Source organism: Toxotes jaculatrix, chromosome 13, assembly GCF_017976425.1.
Source record: "Toxotes jaculatrix isolate fToxJac2 chromosome 13, fToxJac2.pri, whole genome shotgun sequence".
Taxonomy (NCBI): Eukaryota; Metazoa; Chordata; class Actinopteri; family Toxotidae; genus Toxotes; species Toxotes jaculatrix.
In genome coordinates this window covers 12,553,644-12,570,853 of record NC_054406.1, presented here as the reverse complement: position 1 = coordinate 12,570,853, position 17,210 = coordinate 12,553,644, and the positions used below count along the sequence as shown (strand labels likewise).

Below are 17,210 nucleotides of genomic sequence, written 5' to 3'. Positions count from 1 at the left end.
CAAATCTCTGTTGTATGCTGTGTGTCGCGGTCGTACGAGGTCGAGCTAGTCGGCTCGGACTCGGGGACTGTCGTGTGGTGGATGTAGCTGCCGCTTAGCTTGTTAGCCTAGCTGATTAACTGATTAGCCTTAGGCTAGCTCGGTTTACTCCGAGCTAAGTGGCCGGATTCTCGGCCGGCTGACCCGTAGAGTAACTGCCGCTTCGCCAAATATGTAAAGTACACTCCCACTAAAATCCAAGATGGCGCAGCTCAAATGCCCATGGTTTGGTCACGAAACCGACTTCCCGAAACCAATGGGTGACGTCACGGGTGCTACGTCTATGTTTTGTACAGTCTGTGAGCAATATTTATCTAAAGTTTGCTAACATTAGCTAACACTAATCTCCATTTCTTTCAAAAATCTTGCTCTTGCTCTAATGCCCAACAAAAATGAACTATCACTTATTTGGTCAATAATTTAACATCATAATGTCATTAAATAGTATCAGGTTAACTAGTATCATTAAATGGAGGGTTAAAAGTCCCATTTTTCTCTCAGCCGCTGCTCTGAAGAGGTGTGTAGGTGGCCATGTTTCACTGTCAGCTGAACACAAGCGAGAAAACTGTAGTTTAAGTGCAAACTGTGTTTAGTTAGAGATATTGAAAAGAAAGAACCACAGCAGCATCTATACTGACCTTAATGCTTTTATCAGGTAAGTTTTGAGCCTTTTTTTAATGTGCTGTAGCTGTAGCTGTTCTAGATAATTAGCACGCCTAGCCTGAAAACTGCCATTAGCAGTGGATTTTCTCCTGCTGAATTCACTCATTCAGTGGGTTGAGGTGCAGGACAAGATGTGTGTTCCTGTTTATGGCTTTAACAAGAAGGAGACATGACAACTAATGTGGGTTGTTGTTCAAAGTGTGAGGTTCTTGTGTTATGTGGCAATCAGCTGCCTGGCTGTCAGTTAGCCCTAGCTTGTGCTTCTCATGTATTATTGCTCTCTTTTTGTACAACACAAGAACAATAGTGATTCATAATTAATTATTTTGTACAAAAATACACAATGATAACAACTAACATCAATACAGACAAAATAAAACTGATTATACATTTTTAAAATTTTTGTTTATGCTACATAAATTATGCAATAACATGTCATTAGCAGCTGCCATCTTAAGGGATTAGAAAAACTAAGGCCAACTTGGGAACCCTGACTAAAATATTTCTTTTTAAATTGTGCAACAGAGGTAACATTTTTTCATCCAGGTGGTTAGAAGCGTACTTGAAGATTATGAAACTACCTTCAGAGCAGCAGTAATGGTTGTTACATGGCCCTCTTGGGACATGTAACAACAAAAAGACAAATAAAAATAACCAAAAAGAAAAAAGCCAAAAAGATAAGATAAAGTTCTTCCTTTTTATATTCCAATTGTTTCTCTAAGGAGAGCCAGTGTGATTTAGATTGCAGAAATGCTGTATGCAGTAGCAGAAAAAAAAACCATGCAATTTAGTTTCAGTTGTACTTTAAAACATGAGAGATAAAACAAGCTTAACTACTGATACTGACTAAAGTTTTCATCCAGTTCAGGGATAGAATGCAGAGGAGATGTTATTCCCTTTGAATGCCTTTATATGCTGCTAGTTTCTCCGGCACTTTTCTCATATTGTTACTTTATAATTCATAATGTGAGGGTACTGCTTCTATCGTCTTTGGTGTTCAGGATGTGAATCTGCTCATCTCTAGCAGCCAGTGCCTCTGTTTTCTCTAGGCAAATCAAATTAAAAATTGTACATATTTCCCCCCTTGTGACCTCCATTACTTTGGTTAACAGCTGTAGGCAGCTATTCTATTCTCTGACTTTTTCCTGGATGAAAGGAACCTCGTTCTCACTCCAGATGGATCGGGTGAAGGTGAAGTTATCCTTCCTGCTGTTCTCATTCATCAGAGATAGGCTGCGTTGACATGAATAGACTAACTGACGGGTTTTAAAGTGGAGTGTCTGCATCTCTCAGTGACACTCAACGCTTCTGAAGAGCCCTCCTGTCCCTGCTCCACCCGCAAGGTTCTCACTGTTTGCCCTCAGTGTGTCCTCACTTGTCATTTTATTTTTTTTATTTATTTATTTTTTTTTAGCTGTTGTAGCATCGAGAAATGTCCCAGCATTTTTTTCTCACAAGGGCATGGACCCTGACACTAAAACAGTCCTTGCTCAGAAATGTAATTATGTTTTTCTGTGCCAGTAAACCTGGAAAGTGTGTTCCTGTATTGGTGCATGACAGAACATAAACATTTAATTTAATATTTCACTTTTACAATTTAGCCGCAATAGAAGAAATGACAACAACTGTGGGCTTTTCAGCCTGGTGTTAAGTTACTTTTTAATAAGCCTCCATGTTATAGCTTGTAACCCTACAGCACACTCCATCCATGAGACACTTTACAGAAAAGATGAAAACAAAATCAGTGGAAACACAAATACTAAAATAACCAACAAAGTTACAATGATTTTTAAAGATGAAATTTATAATATTCTGCTTTCACTGATGTCCTCAGGTCACATTCAGTCATTCCAGTGAAGCAGAGCAAACATACATTGCTGCTGCCACTAGATAGATTATTGTCTGCTCTGAGACCATTTCTGCTTCACATCACATGGCACAAACCTCAGAGAAAAGTCATGCAGTCACGACTAATCCAGAAATCCTGACTGTCTGCAAACTTTGGTGCTATTATCATAGCAGGGTGTAACCTTAGAGGTCTGGCTAGAGATGATTTCACAGCATGAATTGATTAAAGTGTAGGCAGTTGTCCAATAACTGGCCTGTGACAACTGACCTCTTTACAGAGGTTAGTTGTCAAAGGTCAGTAATATACGTTTTAAAATAACCTCTCTGGCTCGGTTTGTGTGACTTACAGAGAAGTCTGATAAAATATTTACAACAGGGCTGAGATCATTTGCAAAACACACTGAACGAGCGAAAAAGATTTTTGCGAAAAACACATTTAATATTACATTCATTCATTAGTAAACATGCAGAGTTTCGTAAATGCTCGACCACCTTTTGTAACACAAGCTGAGAGATTTGTTGTAGATCTTTTCTGCGTATTACTTTGTCTTCCTCCTCTGTAAGCAGAACCAAAACAGTTTTCGTAAGGGAAATATTACAGTTTCCATAGACCGGATTCCTTTGAGATATCACCTTGCACAACCTCCTCTCCAGCCTGCCTCTTGTCTCTGTCTTGGGTGCAGCTCCAGTATAAACCACTAAGAGGCAGTGTTGCCCCACAGTCCAACTTGCACTGCTCCTATAGATACAGATGAGACCCCCTGGCACTTTGAAACCGCTGATCTGCATCTTCATTAGCATTCACTCTATGTCGACTGAGGGAATGTGTGCTGATTCAACATGATGCTGTGATAACTGATAATGTTATCATGTAGATATCTGGATGATCTCAGATGATCTCAGGTCTATGTTAAAGCTTTGGAGATGAGTGCTGGGATAGTGCACAGATGTGTGTAAGGGTGTGTGTGTGTGTGCTCCAGATGGATACTATATGATCTGCTGGGTTGATGAGATGGTATGTCTGTATACTGAATGTGTAGATTGTGTGCTATTGTGTGCTTTTGTGTGCAACGGAGTGTGTGTGTGTGTGTGTGTGTGTGTGAGAGAGAGAGAGAGAGAGAGAGAGAGAGAGAGACCCACTTGAGTGTATTGCCTTTTGGCACCTTCATTACTGCCTCTTTAAGCAAGGCTATAAAGTGTTTTTGCTGACCCAAAACAGATGTAATTCTCTCTCTCTTGCCTCCACTCTTGCCCTCCTTCTGTCTGTAATGTACCCCGCCTCCTCCGGTCTCCTGAGATGCGCCTCATAGCAGATGAAGGTTTTTATAATTAGTGGAATACGCACACAATGCAGTGAACTGAACTGCATTTTCCACACAAATGCCAGTGTCATTTTTAATCATTTTTTCTCAGAGTTTTGAATCATCATTCGTTTATTTGCTTTCACCAGAAAGAAAAGGCGACCTAATCTGAAATACAGATTACAGTAACGCACAGAATATGGATAGTTTTATAGAGTTAACATGTTGTTCACCCTCAGTAGATGCATGAACTGTATTGTTGTGTATTTGGTTTTCCAGTTTTAAAATTAGGCTTTGCAATGTATTTTACTCTCCACAATATTAAGAAACTCACCACTTACTGTCTTTCTCCTTCTCTCTTTGTGCTGACGCTTTTGTGTCCGCTCCTCTCTGTGAGTCAGACTAAATGACTTTCTATTCAGGAGTGAGAAATGTCTTCGCTTTGTGTTCATGTGTGGGTGTGTGTGTGTATGCAGGAGGACGTAAAGGGTCACTTCACCCAAATCACACCAAAAATATATTTTCCTAGTCAAACTCAAATTTATCTAGCCACACAGATAGTTTTGGTTTGATTTGTCAGGATTCAACTGTAATTTTTTTTAATGTTGATGTTCTATTGCAGTAGGGAGTGTAACAGAAGTCTGAACAGCATACCTCTAAATCTCAACAAAGAAAGTTACATTCATACCTAGATACAACTCTGTTTTGTATATATTATGTTGTGTGTGTGTTTTGTGTCACTTAGGTGAATTGACCCTTCTGTGAATATTTTCAATGTTACTGTTGTCAGCTAATCCCAGAAAAAGACCAAAGTGAAGTATTACCTGCATAACCAAAGCCTGATATATTTTATTCCTTAAATTAATCTGCAACAGTGAATAGTCCCTAATAAATGCACAGTGCTCTCCTGTTTGAGTGACATTTGCTAAAAACTACTGTGCCGGGCTGGTTTAGAAATAACTGACCCCTTTTAGAAGATGAAGCGTGTGTTTGTGATACATTTTTGAAGTTACTAATCTTCAGTAGGAATCAATGTTCTTGAGGCTGCAAGCCACAGATGGGGATGGGAGGTCAGAAAGTTTTGAGAGTCAGACTTGTTGGTTTTTATCTTTTTATGTCATTTGTTGACGATGACAAAAACAGAGATCGCCAGCCTTATCCTTTAATACATACACGCATAACGTTAACCTGCTCTTGGAGTGTCAAAGGTCAGACAGGAAGGGAAGTTAACTCAGTCTCCTCTTCCCCTTGTCTTCCTCCTCCTCACTTTCCCTTGCTTCTTCCTTCTTTGCTGCTGTCATTTTGCTTTTTGCCTGCAGTAACATCCTTCTCTCTTCACCCCCCTCCTTCAGCCTCCCTCCCTTGGCTTCCATATTGATTTAGTTGATATCCCGTGGTCACATTCTTGTGGCGAAGGTTTCCGGCTGAAAACCGTTGACATTTACCACGCAGTCACAACACGGCTCATTTAAGCCCCACAAAATAATGCACTCTTTTACAGTACAGTACCAACGCTGTGGATGCTAAAGGATGATTGCAGACATTTTGAACATCTAATGGTGTAATGAACCACTTTGCTCCGTATGAGAGGTGTGAGTTAAAGGCCCGGGTGCTTGTGGTACATGTATAAACAGAACTATGAACATGCTCAGTGTTTCCCGTCTTGTTTCTCATTCTAGTGCCTATTCAACTTTCCCGGTCCTCCATTGGTCCTTGTTACCACGGAGATGTCTCGGTAGGCTTTGATTGAGGCGAAGGACTGAGAGACAGAAAGAGACAGTGAAAGGTAAGGAGAAAGACATCTTTTGTTAAGCTTTGTAAGTAGAGGCAAATTGCACACAGACACACACAAAACAAATCTGAGGGCAGGATAGGACCGCCTGTTGAGAGGAAGGTGGGGACCCAAAGGCTACACCCTGCCCTCACCCAGTGGTGCTGGAAGGAAGGAACCCAAATTTACCAACATAAGTGGGAGGCATCGCACACGCACACACACTATATCCAAACACACACTCAACACACTCATGAGACGCAGGTGTGCACAATTGGGAGGGGCTCGGCACAACAGGGCCACCGGCAGAGAGGCTCAGAGGGATGTGTGGTGATAGTTGTGGATGTGAAATAACTAGCAGGGTTCTTGCCTCTTTCCCAATTTAGAACATAAACAACATAAATACAAATACCTGTACCTGGGAATCACTTCCTCTCCATCACGCAGTGAAAGCTCAGATAAATGTGTGCACATAATTTAGGGGTTTTAGCTATTGATGCATCATTTTCTCTCAGAATGTGAGAAAATGAGCAAATAAAACATTATGCAATGCATGATGCAGTGCAAGAGCTTGAGTCAGTCAGTCAGTCATTCGATTCACAAGTGACAATCATGAACTTCAAACGTCACTCAGACACATTTCTATTTGCAGACCATGATTGTGTTCAGTCTAATAACAGTAACATAATGTTCTTTACAATATCACTTCCTACTGATAAAAGTCAGTGTGAAATTGCATTAACATTCTCTCACTGACTCGCTCCTGACTTGTAACTGGCTGTCTGACTGAGGGAGTTAATGTGTTCAACAGCCAGCTGTCCCTCAAATAACACACTCAATAATTCATGTTGCAAGGCACACACTGCCACACACAAACACACACATAAATATGTGTGTATGTGTATGTGTATACGTGCTGAAATGCAGGTCAGTCCAGAACTTTTTTGTGTAAACTCTGCAAGGAAGAAGCAACATAAGTGCTGACCAGTCTTGGATGTAGCATCTTTGCTTGCTAAGGAGCCACTAAAAGAATGTGTGTCTGTGTCTGTGTGTGTGTGTGTGTGTGTGTGTGTGTGTGTGTGTGGGAGAGATAGTTACAGTAGGTGCGTGCGCAAAGCAATTGGAGAGAGGCTGTGTATGTGTGAGTGTGTGTGTATGTCCTCTTTACTAATGGATATCAGATCTCTCATGTGTTGAGCCAGCAGAAGTAGAGCGGTAGATCCATCATGTCAGACCGGGGTCACAATCACAGGCCGACCTTCACTGACACACTCCCAAGTAATTTCCCTAAAGTGTTTAGATTCAGCCAAAATCTGGCCAGCTCCTTAATTCGCAAATGTAAATGCACTTAAGGATCGTGCATTAAGACAGTTTGACGGTTTGACAGACAAGGAAATGGACGGGCAGGGTTGGTGGGAACGTTTAAATATCAGCATTTCTTCTTGAAATAGTTCCCACTGCTCAACAACTCACCTGCAAAAACTCAAAAATTTCATTTTTTTCTACAGACCATTGATCAATTTATCAGCACTTTATCATCTCATTTCAATCCGTAGGCCTAATAATCAAATACTCAGAGAGTGCATTTCTACAAGGCCTGTCTATGAGAATATTTTTTATTGTCTCACGATTTTACCAGATCAAAACTAAAACTCCAGTGTCACATTTGTAGGAAGTGTAGTCTCAAGTAAGTCAAGTCTGATGTCCTCAATTTTGTGACCTAAATCTGACTCGTGTCCAGGTCTAATGTCTGTGTCTCTGCTGTGTGCACTGTGTGTCATAGCTTTATGGATGGCAGTGAGTTCGCCTTTTGTTCCACTGACATTTAGGTGGCGTGCCGTGTAATTTTGTACGGGCATTCGTGGAGATCGGGATGAATCCTGATGGCCTAATGATATTGGTGATTCCCCTACTCTTCCTCTAGCACCACTGTGAGGTTGACATTTGACCTTATGACCCTGGGATTAGTATCTGAGCTTTAATGGGGTAAATCAGTGGTTGAGGGCAAGCTGTTGATATTAGAGCTCGCTCTCAAAACATTAATAATTAATGCATGCTGTGCTCCAATCCATGTGAAGTTTCAGGTGAATTCAGGTCAACTTTTTTTTTTTCTGGAATCAGGTCATTAGTTCATTGGGTGTATTCCCATGTTGAAAACTGGCTAACCTACTGGGCTTCGATCTCACACAAACACACACACACAGTAAGTTAACAGTCCAGTGCAGCCTGTCCTCAGCTGGAGTGCGAGTCTTATGAAAGCCAGACCACATCTACAGAAACAAGGCTGGGGTTCATCGTCTTTTCTTTCTGCTCTGCTGCTTTAACTGGCAAACCCCCCCCCCCCCCCCCCCCCCAACTCCCCAACTCCCCAACTCATACCCCCCCGCTCTCCTCTGCTCTCATCCACCCCCACAAGAGCCTGATGATGTGCAGACTCCACAGAGCAGGACTTTGAAACGATATCATTATCATTTCAAAGAACCTGCTGCTGCCTTATGGACCTACAAGCTGTGGCATGTTATATGAAGCAGGACGTTGTTTGCCACAAACTGCATCATCACCTTACATCTTTTCATCTAAATGACAGGCAACTACTGTATGTTACACACTCATGAGTCTGCCGGCTGCTGCGTGTTGTTTCAATTAGGGAAAAGGCATCGATGCTGTGTGTGTCCACAGTTGTTGCAGGGCATCCAGTGAGGCATCGCTGCTGCGCGTCAGTATTTCAAACAAAAGCCTTGTTTTTGCTGCTGTCAATTACATGGCAGATATAGAGCAGAGACCAACAGAGAGAGGGACTGAATTACATGCAGGCCCCTGAGGATATACTGTATTTGCTCTAAACAAGAGTTGAATACTTTGGAGGACATAATTCTCTTTTATTTATTGCTCCAAAATAAAGCGAGGAGGGGTCGACACAGTGCTGAAGGGGATCCGTCAGCCCCACCCGCCCCCCGGTTTGAGGTTTTCGCATTTAAATACTGCCGAACACAAACGCGCACACACAGACTTAAGCGCCCAGCGGTTCCTGCTGCAACATTAATGTCCTCATTTATCCTCTTATGCACAAATGTCAACCTTTGTCAGCTTCTATCCCTGCCTCTCCTTCTCTCCCTCCTCCGGGCGCCCTCCACACCTTCACCAGTTCATCTCTCCCTTTCCTTCCCACTCCTTTGTATTTGCTTCCATGCCTCCAATCCCATTCATTCCTCCACCCCTACCTACATAGCCTTTCCCTTTCTCTGTCTGCATTCCTCTCACTCTTTCACTCGGCTTTCTGCAACTCATTGTATCCACCTCACCCCCCCCCCCCCCCCCCCCCCTCCTGCATCCTGCACAGATATTGCACGTCTCTACCATATCTACCTCTCCTTTTCTTTCATTGTCTTTTCTTTTTTTTTTTTTTTTTCTTTCATTTCTCTGCTTGGGGATCCTCAAGTGACATCATCACTCCTACAGTTACCATGGTTTCGGGGGGAAGGGACCGTAATAACTGTTTGGATCAAACAGACAGGCTCGGTGCTATTGTATCACAAACGCACCAAAAATAAGAGGGGCTCAGGACATTCAAAGGAAGTACTCTTTATTTCAGCAACCAGATACAGTTTGGAGGTTTAGGTGTGAATGTGAAATGTGTGTGTGCGTGCTGTGTGGTTAGGTGAGCGTTAACGATGGCTGTGTGTGAACAAACAAGTTGTCATCGTACAGGTCTTCATCAAGGTCGGCTTCCTCTTCGGTAAAGTAGGTGGGGAAAGGAGGGTTGAGCAGGGTGGAGCTCCTGGTTGGCAGTACAGTATCTCTTACCTGGAACACAAAAACACACACACATTAAGCATAATAGCTGTGCGGACATGCTCGCCTTAACAAGCGAAAAAAATTTATCACTAGCAACTTTGACGGTAGTTATTGTTTTTCATTTATCAAGCAAATATGTTAAACAAAAGGCATTTTCTAAATTGAATATCTTTGGGTTTGGACAAAATGACAAAACAAGTACACTGGAAATGTCACCTTGGACTCAAGTGTGTCACAGGTATTTGCTACTATTTTCTACAGTTTTTTAGATCAAATCTGCAGCTCTCAAACTTTTTCTGTCATGCCCACAGTCATGGGGTGCTGTGTCTGATCTCTGTTTCTGAAAACGACCTCCCATTTCACAATTGGCGAGCTGTGAAGAGCTGACGGACAGCTGTAAACTGTAAACATGTTTGAAGTCTGATATGGTCAGACAACATGTCCTACACACTAGTGTCCGACCCTTACCATGCCCTACTGTTCTGCGGAGAGCTACTCGTGCTGTGTGGAATCAGGTTGAGATTGCGATTGTTATTGACAGACTTATTTATTAAAAGAACGTGAGTTTGTTTGGCTATACTGTCAATAATTCAGTGAAAAGTGACATCTTCATCAGTCATTAACAGGACTGGCCACGGAGAACAAGTAAAGTTAAAATTTTATTGAAAAAACTTTATTTGAGCAAGCTCAGTGTTTGCTTATTGTTCCAACATAAATCATATTAATTTGCCTCACCCGCCCACCCCTTCTTGGTCTCCCCAGGCCAAGCACATCCCCCTGCAGTGACCCCCAACTTGACCCCCAGTCTGAGAACCACTGGGCTAAAGTATGAATCAATTTACCATAAAAACAGTCAACACATTAATCGATAAAATAACCAACACATTAATCAATTCTAGAAACTGTTATTAGTTGCAGACCCGGACATACTTTTAATCAATAGCACATTCCTCATTTACATAGGGACACTAAGGCTGAACAGAATAATAAAAACAATAATGAACAAACATTGTGAACCTGCATGTGTGCCTGTTAGGGTAATATAATCAGAAGTGAATCCAGGTATGTGTGTGTGTGTTCGTGCGTGCGTGTGTGTGTATGTGTAAGACAGCTGAGTTGGATGAAATGCAATGCACATTTGTATTCATTATCGCTTGTCTGCAAAACAAATAATAGGCTGCGTGTGTGTCCTCCGCGCACACACACAAGGCGAGCACAACATGCTGAGTATGGAGATGGATGCTGTGGATATTACTCATTAAGGTGCCTGCTCCCATTCCATCACAGACAAACACACAAACAAATGCATACACACGCACACACACAGCTGATCCAGCACAGTGTCAATGAAGATGGATCACACTGTCTTGCAGGCGTGACATTGTTTTACAGGTGCAAGGTCACAGGTCTCTGTCAGATCACTAAGCATGCTGCGGTTGACCTTCGACTTCACACTTCAATTTGAGTGTGTGTGTATGATTATTTTTACCTTCAGTAAGCAGTTCCTGTGGCCGGGGACAGAGCCGTTAACATACAGCACATTATACTTGGTATTGACCCTCCATATCTGAAGAGAAAGAGAGAGAGAGAGAGAGAAGAAGAGGAGGCAGATGAGAGAATATTGAACTGAAACTGCAGTCAAGGACAAACAAGTTCAAAACCACAACTCCATGCGTGCGTCCTTGTGAGTGTGTGTACCTTCAGTCCATAAGCTGTGATGTAGACGTTGCCCATTTTGCCGGGCATCTTCTTCCCTTTGAAAACTTTGGCTGGATCCTAGACACAGATGAGGAACACACATGCTCACGTTACTGGATTATGGGAAGCCAACTGCTCATGTCTGGCATGGATAAGCATCTTACACAGTGTGTGTCTGTGTCTATGTCTTACCCCTCCGGGTCCAGAAGCTCCAGGTCTGCGGTGAGTTTTGGTCTGGCCGTGGCTCGCTGGCTGACCCTTGAACCCCCATCGCTTCATTACACCTTGAAAACCTTTACCAATGCTACACAGGAACACAAGACGATTCACATACACATTTTCAGGTTACATTCTAGTATGCTGACTTGTTTCTTCAGAGGATAATGATATTAAAAAAAAAGAAAAAAAAAAGAAAGAGGTTTGCAATTTCTTGTAAAGTCAAAAACTGATCAGTCTCCAAAACGTGATGCTTGAACTGAAAGAGAGCACGAAGTAAGGAAGAAGGCCAACAAGAGGAGGAGGGAAAGCTGGCAGAACAGAACTTACGATTTGGCTGTGACGTCCACGTATTGGCCTGGACGGAAATGTGCAGCATACAGAGGAGTGCCTGAACACACAACGAACATGATTAACAAAACAGTGAAAATGAGATAATAGATTCTACTGTGTTACACGGAAAGTAAGGCAAAGCATGTGTGTATACCTGGCTTGATGAGGGCATTATCAGACACTCTAAAGGTGGTGACTTTCTGTTTTGGAGGCACTCCTGCATTCCTGAACATCTCCATTTCTTTTTCAGACCTCTGTCAGTCCAAATCAGGGAAAAGGGAGAAAAAATATCAAGCTGAAAGTAGGGAAATGAAGCGGTAAAAGAAGCACTGGCGCAGAGCAGCAGTTGGACTTTGGCATTTTAAAATTACCCGTGTGGGCCTGTTACGGTTGTACAGGGGCCAAACATGCGCGCGCACACTCGCAGGCGTACGCGCGCACACTTGGCAGTGAGTGTCTCTGACATTTGCTTTTCACTCGACTCGCTCTCATCTCAGCCCCTCCAGTCACTCTAAAGTCTCTCTCTCCCCGTCTGTTGACTCTAAATCAGCTTGCCAAAGCTTCTCGCTCTGACAAACTGCCTCTGACTGAGGAGAGATGTGGCTGTGTGAGAGGGATTCAAAACAACTTTACATTTGACGAGCGAAAGCCCTGACGCCGATCCATCAAGCATCTATCAGGACCTCAATGAATAAATTATACTTTTATTTATTCATCCTCATACTTTTGTTTTTTTTTATCTTAAAACAGGTGGATGAAACATTTAAAAAAGAAATTCCTCCTCATACATACTAAAGAGGTGTTTTTCTTAAAAACAACTTTTTTTTAAATCTGTCTACACTTTTTAAGAGGAGCTAACCCAAGTTCACAGTGAGGTGAAGAGCCTATGAGCTGACTGTCACCTCACTTTCCTGACAAGCATCCGAAGCAAGAACGAGACCTTATAGTTTATTACAAGCACGACAGACACTTTTCAAACGAAGTGTGCTCGTCACAGCAGCAATGAAATCTACTGTATTTCATTTATTTAGACACCTAAGATGAAATGCAGTCACTGGTGGCTGGTGTGTGAGTACAATTTCCTGACTATGGATGGATTCATAAAAGCTCTTTGCACTGGGAGGCCTGATATGAGCTCAATGCGACAGGGAAATGACAAAATTCAGTTATGTTTCTGCAGAGCTGTAACACTGATTTGATTTTTTCCCCCTTTTGCATGATTACGAACTGTAGCCTGAACTAAGATGAGCAAAAATGTGTTAGGTATGTAAAATATGACTAAGCAGCATTTTGATTAAATCATTAATCAGTATGCGTGGTGCACATCGTTCATGCATAAGACATTTTGATGTGATAAAAGTGTTTGGCACTAAGCTGCCTTGTTGTGGCGGCCCTGCTAATATTGAGAGCACAGAGACTGGGAGGATAAAACATGGTATTTTCAAATGTAACAATTTAGAACAAATTCAACACTTTAACAAAAACATTACAATCGAACAAACAGGCTCAGTGAAAGTTTGAAATTGAGTGAAATCCTGTTGTTTTTTAGAGTCAAATAATGTTCTGATTTCTCAAGCTATTTTTTTTTTATCAACATCAAAATGTTCTTTGCTTAAAGTGAGACTAACTTTTTAAGAGAGGAGAAAACATATTCTTCTTCTTTCACATGAAAAACTGAATGTAGAAGTTTAGTTTTCAAGTATAGTTTTGCTCCTTCACCTTAATATGGTCTGGTGGGACCAGTGGCTTATGGTGGCTAATGTTATCTAATATTAGCAAACTTAAGGTAAAATATAGCTGTGTAGCAGGACAGTCAGTTTGCTGATAGAGTAGTTTAGCATCTTATTGTTGCTCAAGCCTTTCAATTTCCTGTGGTTACCCTGTGACGTTTCTTTACTTCTCAAAAACATAATGCATGTCATGTTTTTGTTTTCCTAAATTCTACTTTTTTGTTTTTAAACCTGCAAGTGTTGCTTTTGCCACTATTTGGTTTCAGTTAACTCCAGACAGAAATATCTGGCTTTATAGCTGCTAAATGCTCCAGTATGTTCCCCAGCTAGTGGCTAACTTTGTATGCAGTTTGGTGCTGAGCAGGTAGTATACAGTGGGTTTTCAGATTTTTCATGGCTTTTTCTGCAGATGACACTATGAGAGCAGTGAGAGTGAACCACAAAGAGAACAGTAACAGCTCTTACTGTACATTTACAAGGTAACATCACAAAATGTCAAAACAGTCAAGTTCACAGCTGTGAGGAAAAACCTTACACATGTACTTTTAATCATTTTAGCTACACTTTCTTACGTGGAATGGTGATACGTTTTTCCCTCCTACAAGGAGAGCGCCTGTGTGTCCATCATATTCCTCTTTGGACAAGTACTTTATTACATGACAGTCCTGCACCTGTAAAAAAAAAAAAAAAGATTTCAGGTTTAGTTTAACAATCAGAAAGACAGTGTGAGTACAGAATTTAATTTAACCATTACAACCAAACAATTACATGGTACAAGTCCCTTGTGTAAAACATTTTAATGTCAGGTCACTAACAATACCTGACAAAATCAGTACGTTTTAAAGCACACAACACTTTATAAGTGAATCAACTGTGACGCACTTCAACAACAATCAGACCTGTGCTTATTCACTGCGTTGTGACGAACATTCAGCTTCACTCCAGCTCAGACATGTACCAAAATGGCAAAGTGGTGGGAGTATTTTCACCCTGAGAAAGTTAATTTAAATGTTCTACCTTTAGTCTAGCACAGACCGTTCCTGTGTCAGCTGTGAAGAAAAAAAAGTGACTAAAGGTGACAAAAGTGAATCAGCAGATGGGGAATAGAAGTTTCTTTATTGCCTTGAATCTGATATTACTAAATTAAAATAAATGTCTGACTGCTAGCATTGACATTTTAATGATCTTGAAATAGGAGTTTGTTATGTTACCCACTACAGTAAGTCATTATCAATTAAGAGTAGAGTGAGCGCACACAGCCACAGTTTGCTTCTAATATCCCTCACTGACAGATTTGTCGATGAGATTAAAACGTGATCAGAATAAACCTGACGTCAAATACCTCCTGTTTACACCCTGTTGTGTGGGAGTAGTACCTTACTGATGCACGGTCTGATCAAAGCCTGCAGGTGAGAATTAATGGTGTTCAATATAAGCTATTCTTCCTCCACACTCCACAGAACAATCCGATTTATTTGACTGCTTTTTCTGACCCGCCGGTCATGTCACACATTAACACACATTATCATTCCTGAAGAAAACCTGCACTTGATTTGATGCGAGGCTAAGGCACAGCAGAAAACATGACAAATGTGGGTGTGTTGGTGTGCTACCTGTAGCATGGTGACTACATGTCTTTCTCCTGTTTTTGTCCAAATAGGAGCCATTCCCAACTTCATAGCCACTAACCCCACTCTACGACTACCTGGAACGAGAAACAGATGAAATGGCGATAAAAGTTTGACTCAATAGCAAGAGGACTCATAACGTATGCAGCTGTCACTAAGCGTCACACGTACCCTCTGTCCACTCATGCCGTTGCCAGGGTTCGTCTTTGAGTGGGTTGAGCTTTTCAGCTGTCTGTCTTCTGTATTCCTCGGCCGCACTCTTCCTCATGTATTCCTGGTTGTCCTCTGTGAGGTGTTCATCAAACCATGTTGTGGTCTTCACTGTCCTAATACAACCCATCAACTGGACAGGACTGCAAGAGAAAAAAAATTGAGGGAATTAGTTATTTACCAGCAAGGCCATCACTTACATCCAGACACATATTTACAACTGTCTCTTATTAGTACTAGAGTACGATTTGCGATTGTTTCTTTAAAATTTCAGACCAAGGTGATGACACTGGATTGCTTATTTGACAAACATTATTTGTTTGTCTGACAAACAGGAACAAACACAAACCCACTGAATATATATTATATTATCATAACAGTTTGCACTTAAGTTTCAAAGGACCATCATTCCAGCACTAATTTATATATTCACTGCATAACCAACTGTAAATTCACCTAGCAGCTTGACATTACATATTACTAACACATTTTAATTTGCTAAGTTGAATATGTGTCATTGAACATTAGTGTCCTGCTGTACTGACTGACAGTCGGTTGAGTCGCACACTAAGTCTAATGACTAATGACAGTCTGTGAATTTTAGGTGCATATGTGTCACAGCTCTCAAGTCAAAAACAGGAATTAATTAAAAAAAAAAAAAAGGCTACACAGGACTGAATCAACCCTAGTGACCTTTTGTCATATTAAAGTCTGCCCACGTCTGTTTGCAGATGGATAAACAGATTACTCATCTGTTAGTCTACTGACTCGGATTGTGGAGTGGTTCATCTGATTTTTCCTCCTCAAAAACTGTCTGTACTTTAACCATAAAGTATCTCACGTAAAACAAAAAAAAATCTCAATGTTTCCATGCAGTAAAAACACTATACCTACATTTAAGTAACGGCACACAACAAAACCCACAAATCTAGACCCACTACACCCTTATACAAAAGAGGATATTAAACTAATGCTATGACGTTGTATTTTAAATGCGAACATGATATTATTAGATAGTATTTTAGCAAATAACAGGCTCGGGGGAAAATATCAAGGACAGAACTGTGCATCTATCTAACCACCGAAGCCCAGTCTGACCAAGCTGCATGCTAAAGCTCACTTCTGTTACACTAGCACAACTATCCGGTTAGCATTAGCCACCTTTCAGCTGCTGCTCGGAGAGAAACGAGGTGAGTTCCCCGCTGAAGAAGAGATCGACAGCTCCACGCCGCCATTGCGCCCTTTAGTTTACACACATATAAATATAAAAGCTACACATGAACTAGGAGGACATGGGGTCTCACAACATACGCACACCCATGCCTTCGCTTTCGTGCTGTTCTAAATGTCACCCTGAGTACTTCCGGTACGTGACCAAAACAGTTCCGCAGCACCGAAACACATACCAAAGGTTCCGCATAACTACCACTACTAATTTTCAGCAAACATCTTAACTTACTAAGATTTTAAAATTTAATATCCACAAGGCGATTAAACGTAATATTATCTTTACACGTTTATACAAATTTTAATGATGGTGGCCTGACCCAACAAAGTGTGCTTCAAAGTTCATTCTTCACCAAACAACAATTGAGGAAACTGTTTCACTTTTAGGTTAATTTTGTAGTTGTTCTGGAGCTTTCAATCATCTGACATGATCTTCATCAACAGATTGTAGTTTGTCCGTTTGTCCTAGAAATTTTGATGTTTACATTTCCATGTCTGAGCCCTATAAAATGCTGTAAAAATAATATAAAGCAATAAATTAAATAAGTAAGCACAATAAATGAATTTATTCAATTTAACTTGGCATTTATCAAGTAAAACAAGTGCCACTGATTTAGGGCTCCTTTCTGATGGTCTCCTGAATTATAATAATATGTTTTATTTTCAGTTATTGATCTCTAGTTTAAACGTATGTATGGTCTTAGAGAATGATACTAGTTTTTAGAAGAGAAGATTATTTTTGCTCATTTTA

The 17,210-nt window shown here is 41.1% G+C and overlaps 1 protein-coding gene across 1 annotated transcript; it reads right to left on the bottom strand.

The window, feature by feature from the left end:
• Positions 1 to 8,987: 8,987 nt before the first annotated feature.
• mrpl3 (mitochondrial ribosomal protein L3) lies at positions 8,988 to 16,593 on the bottom strand. Its single transcript, XM_041054141.1, has 10 exons — positions 16,394 to 16,593; positions 15,194 to 15,375; positions 15,008 to 15,099; positions 13,967 to 14,065; positions 11,819 to 11,918; positions 11,662 to 11,722; positions 11,308 to 11,419; positions 11,116 to 11,193; positions 10,907 to 10,984; positions 8,988 to 9,426 (listed from the first exon to the last, which is right to left on the bottom strand). Exons 1-10 carry the CDS (start codon positions 16,465 to 16,467, stop codon positions 9,277 to 9,279), a joined length of 1,026 nt encoding a protein of 341 aa, XP_040910075.1. The 5' UTR covers positions 16,468 to 16,593; the 3' UTR covers positions 8,988 to 9,276.
• Between the last annotated feature and the right edge of the window lie 617 nt (positions 16,594 to 17,210).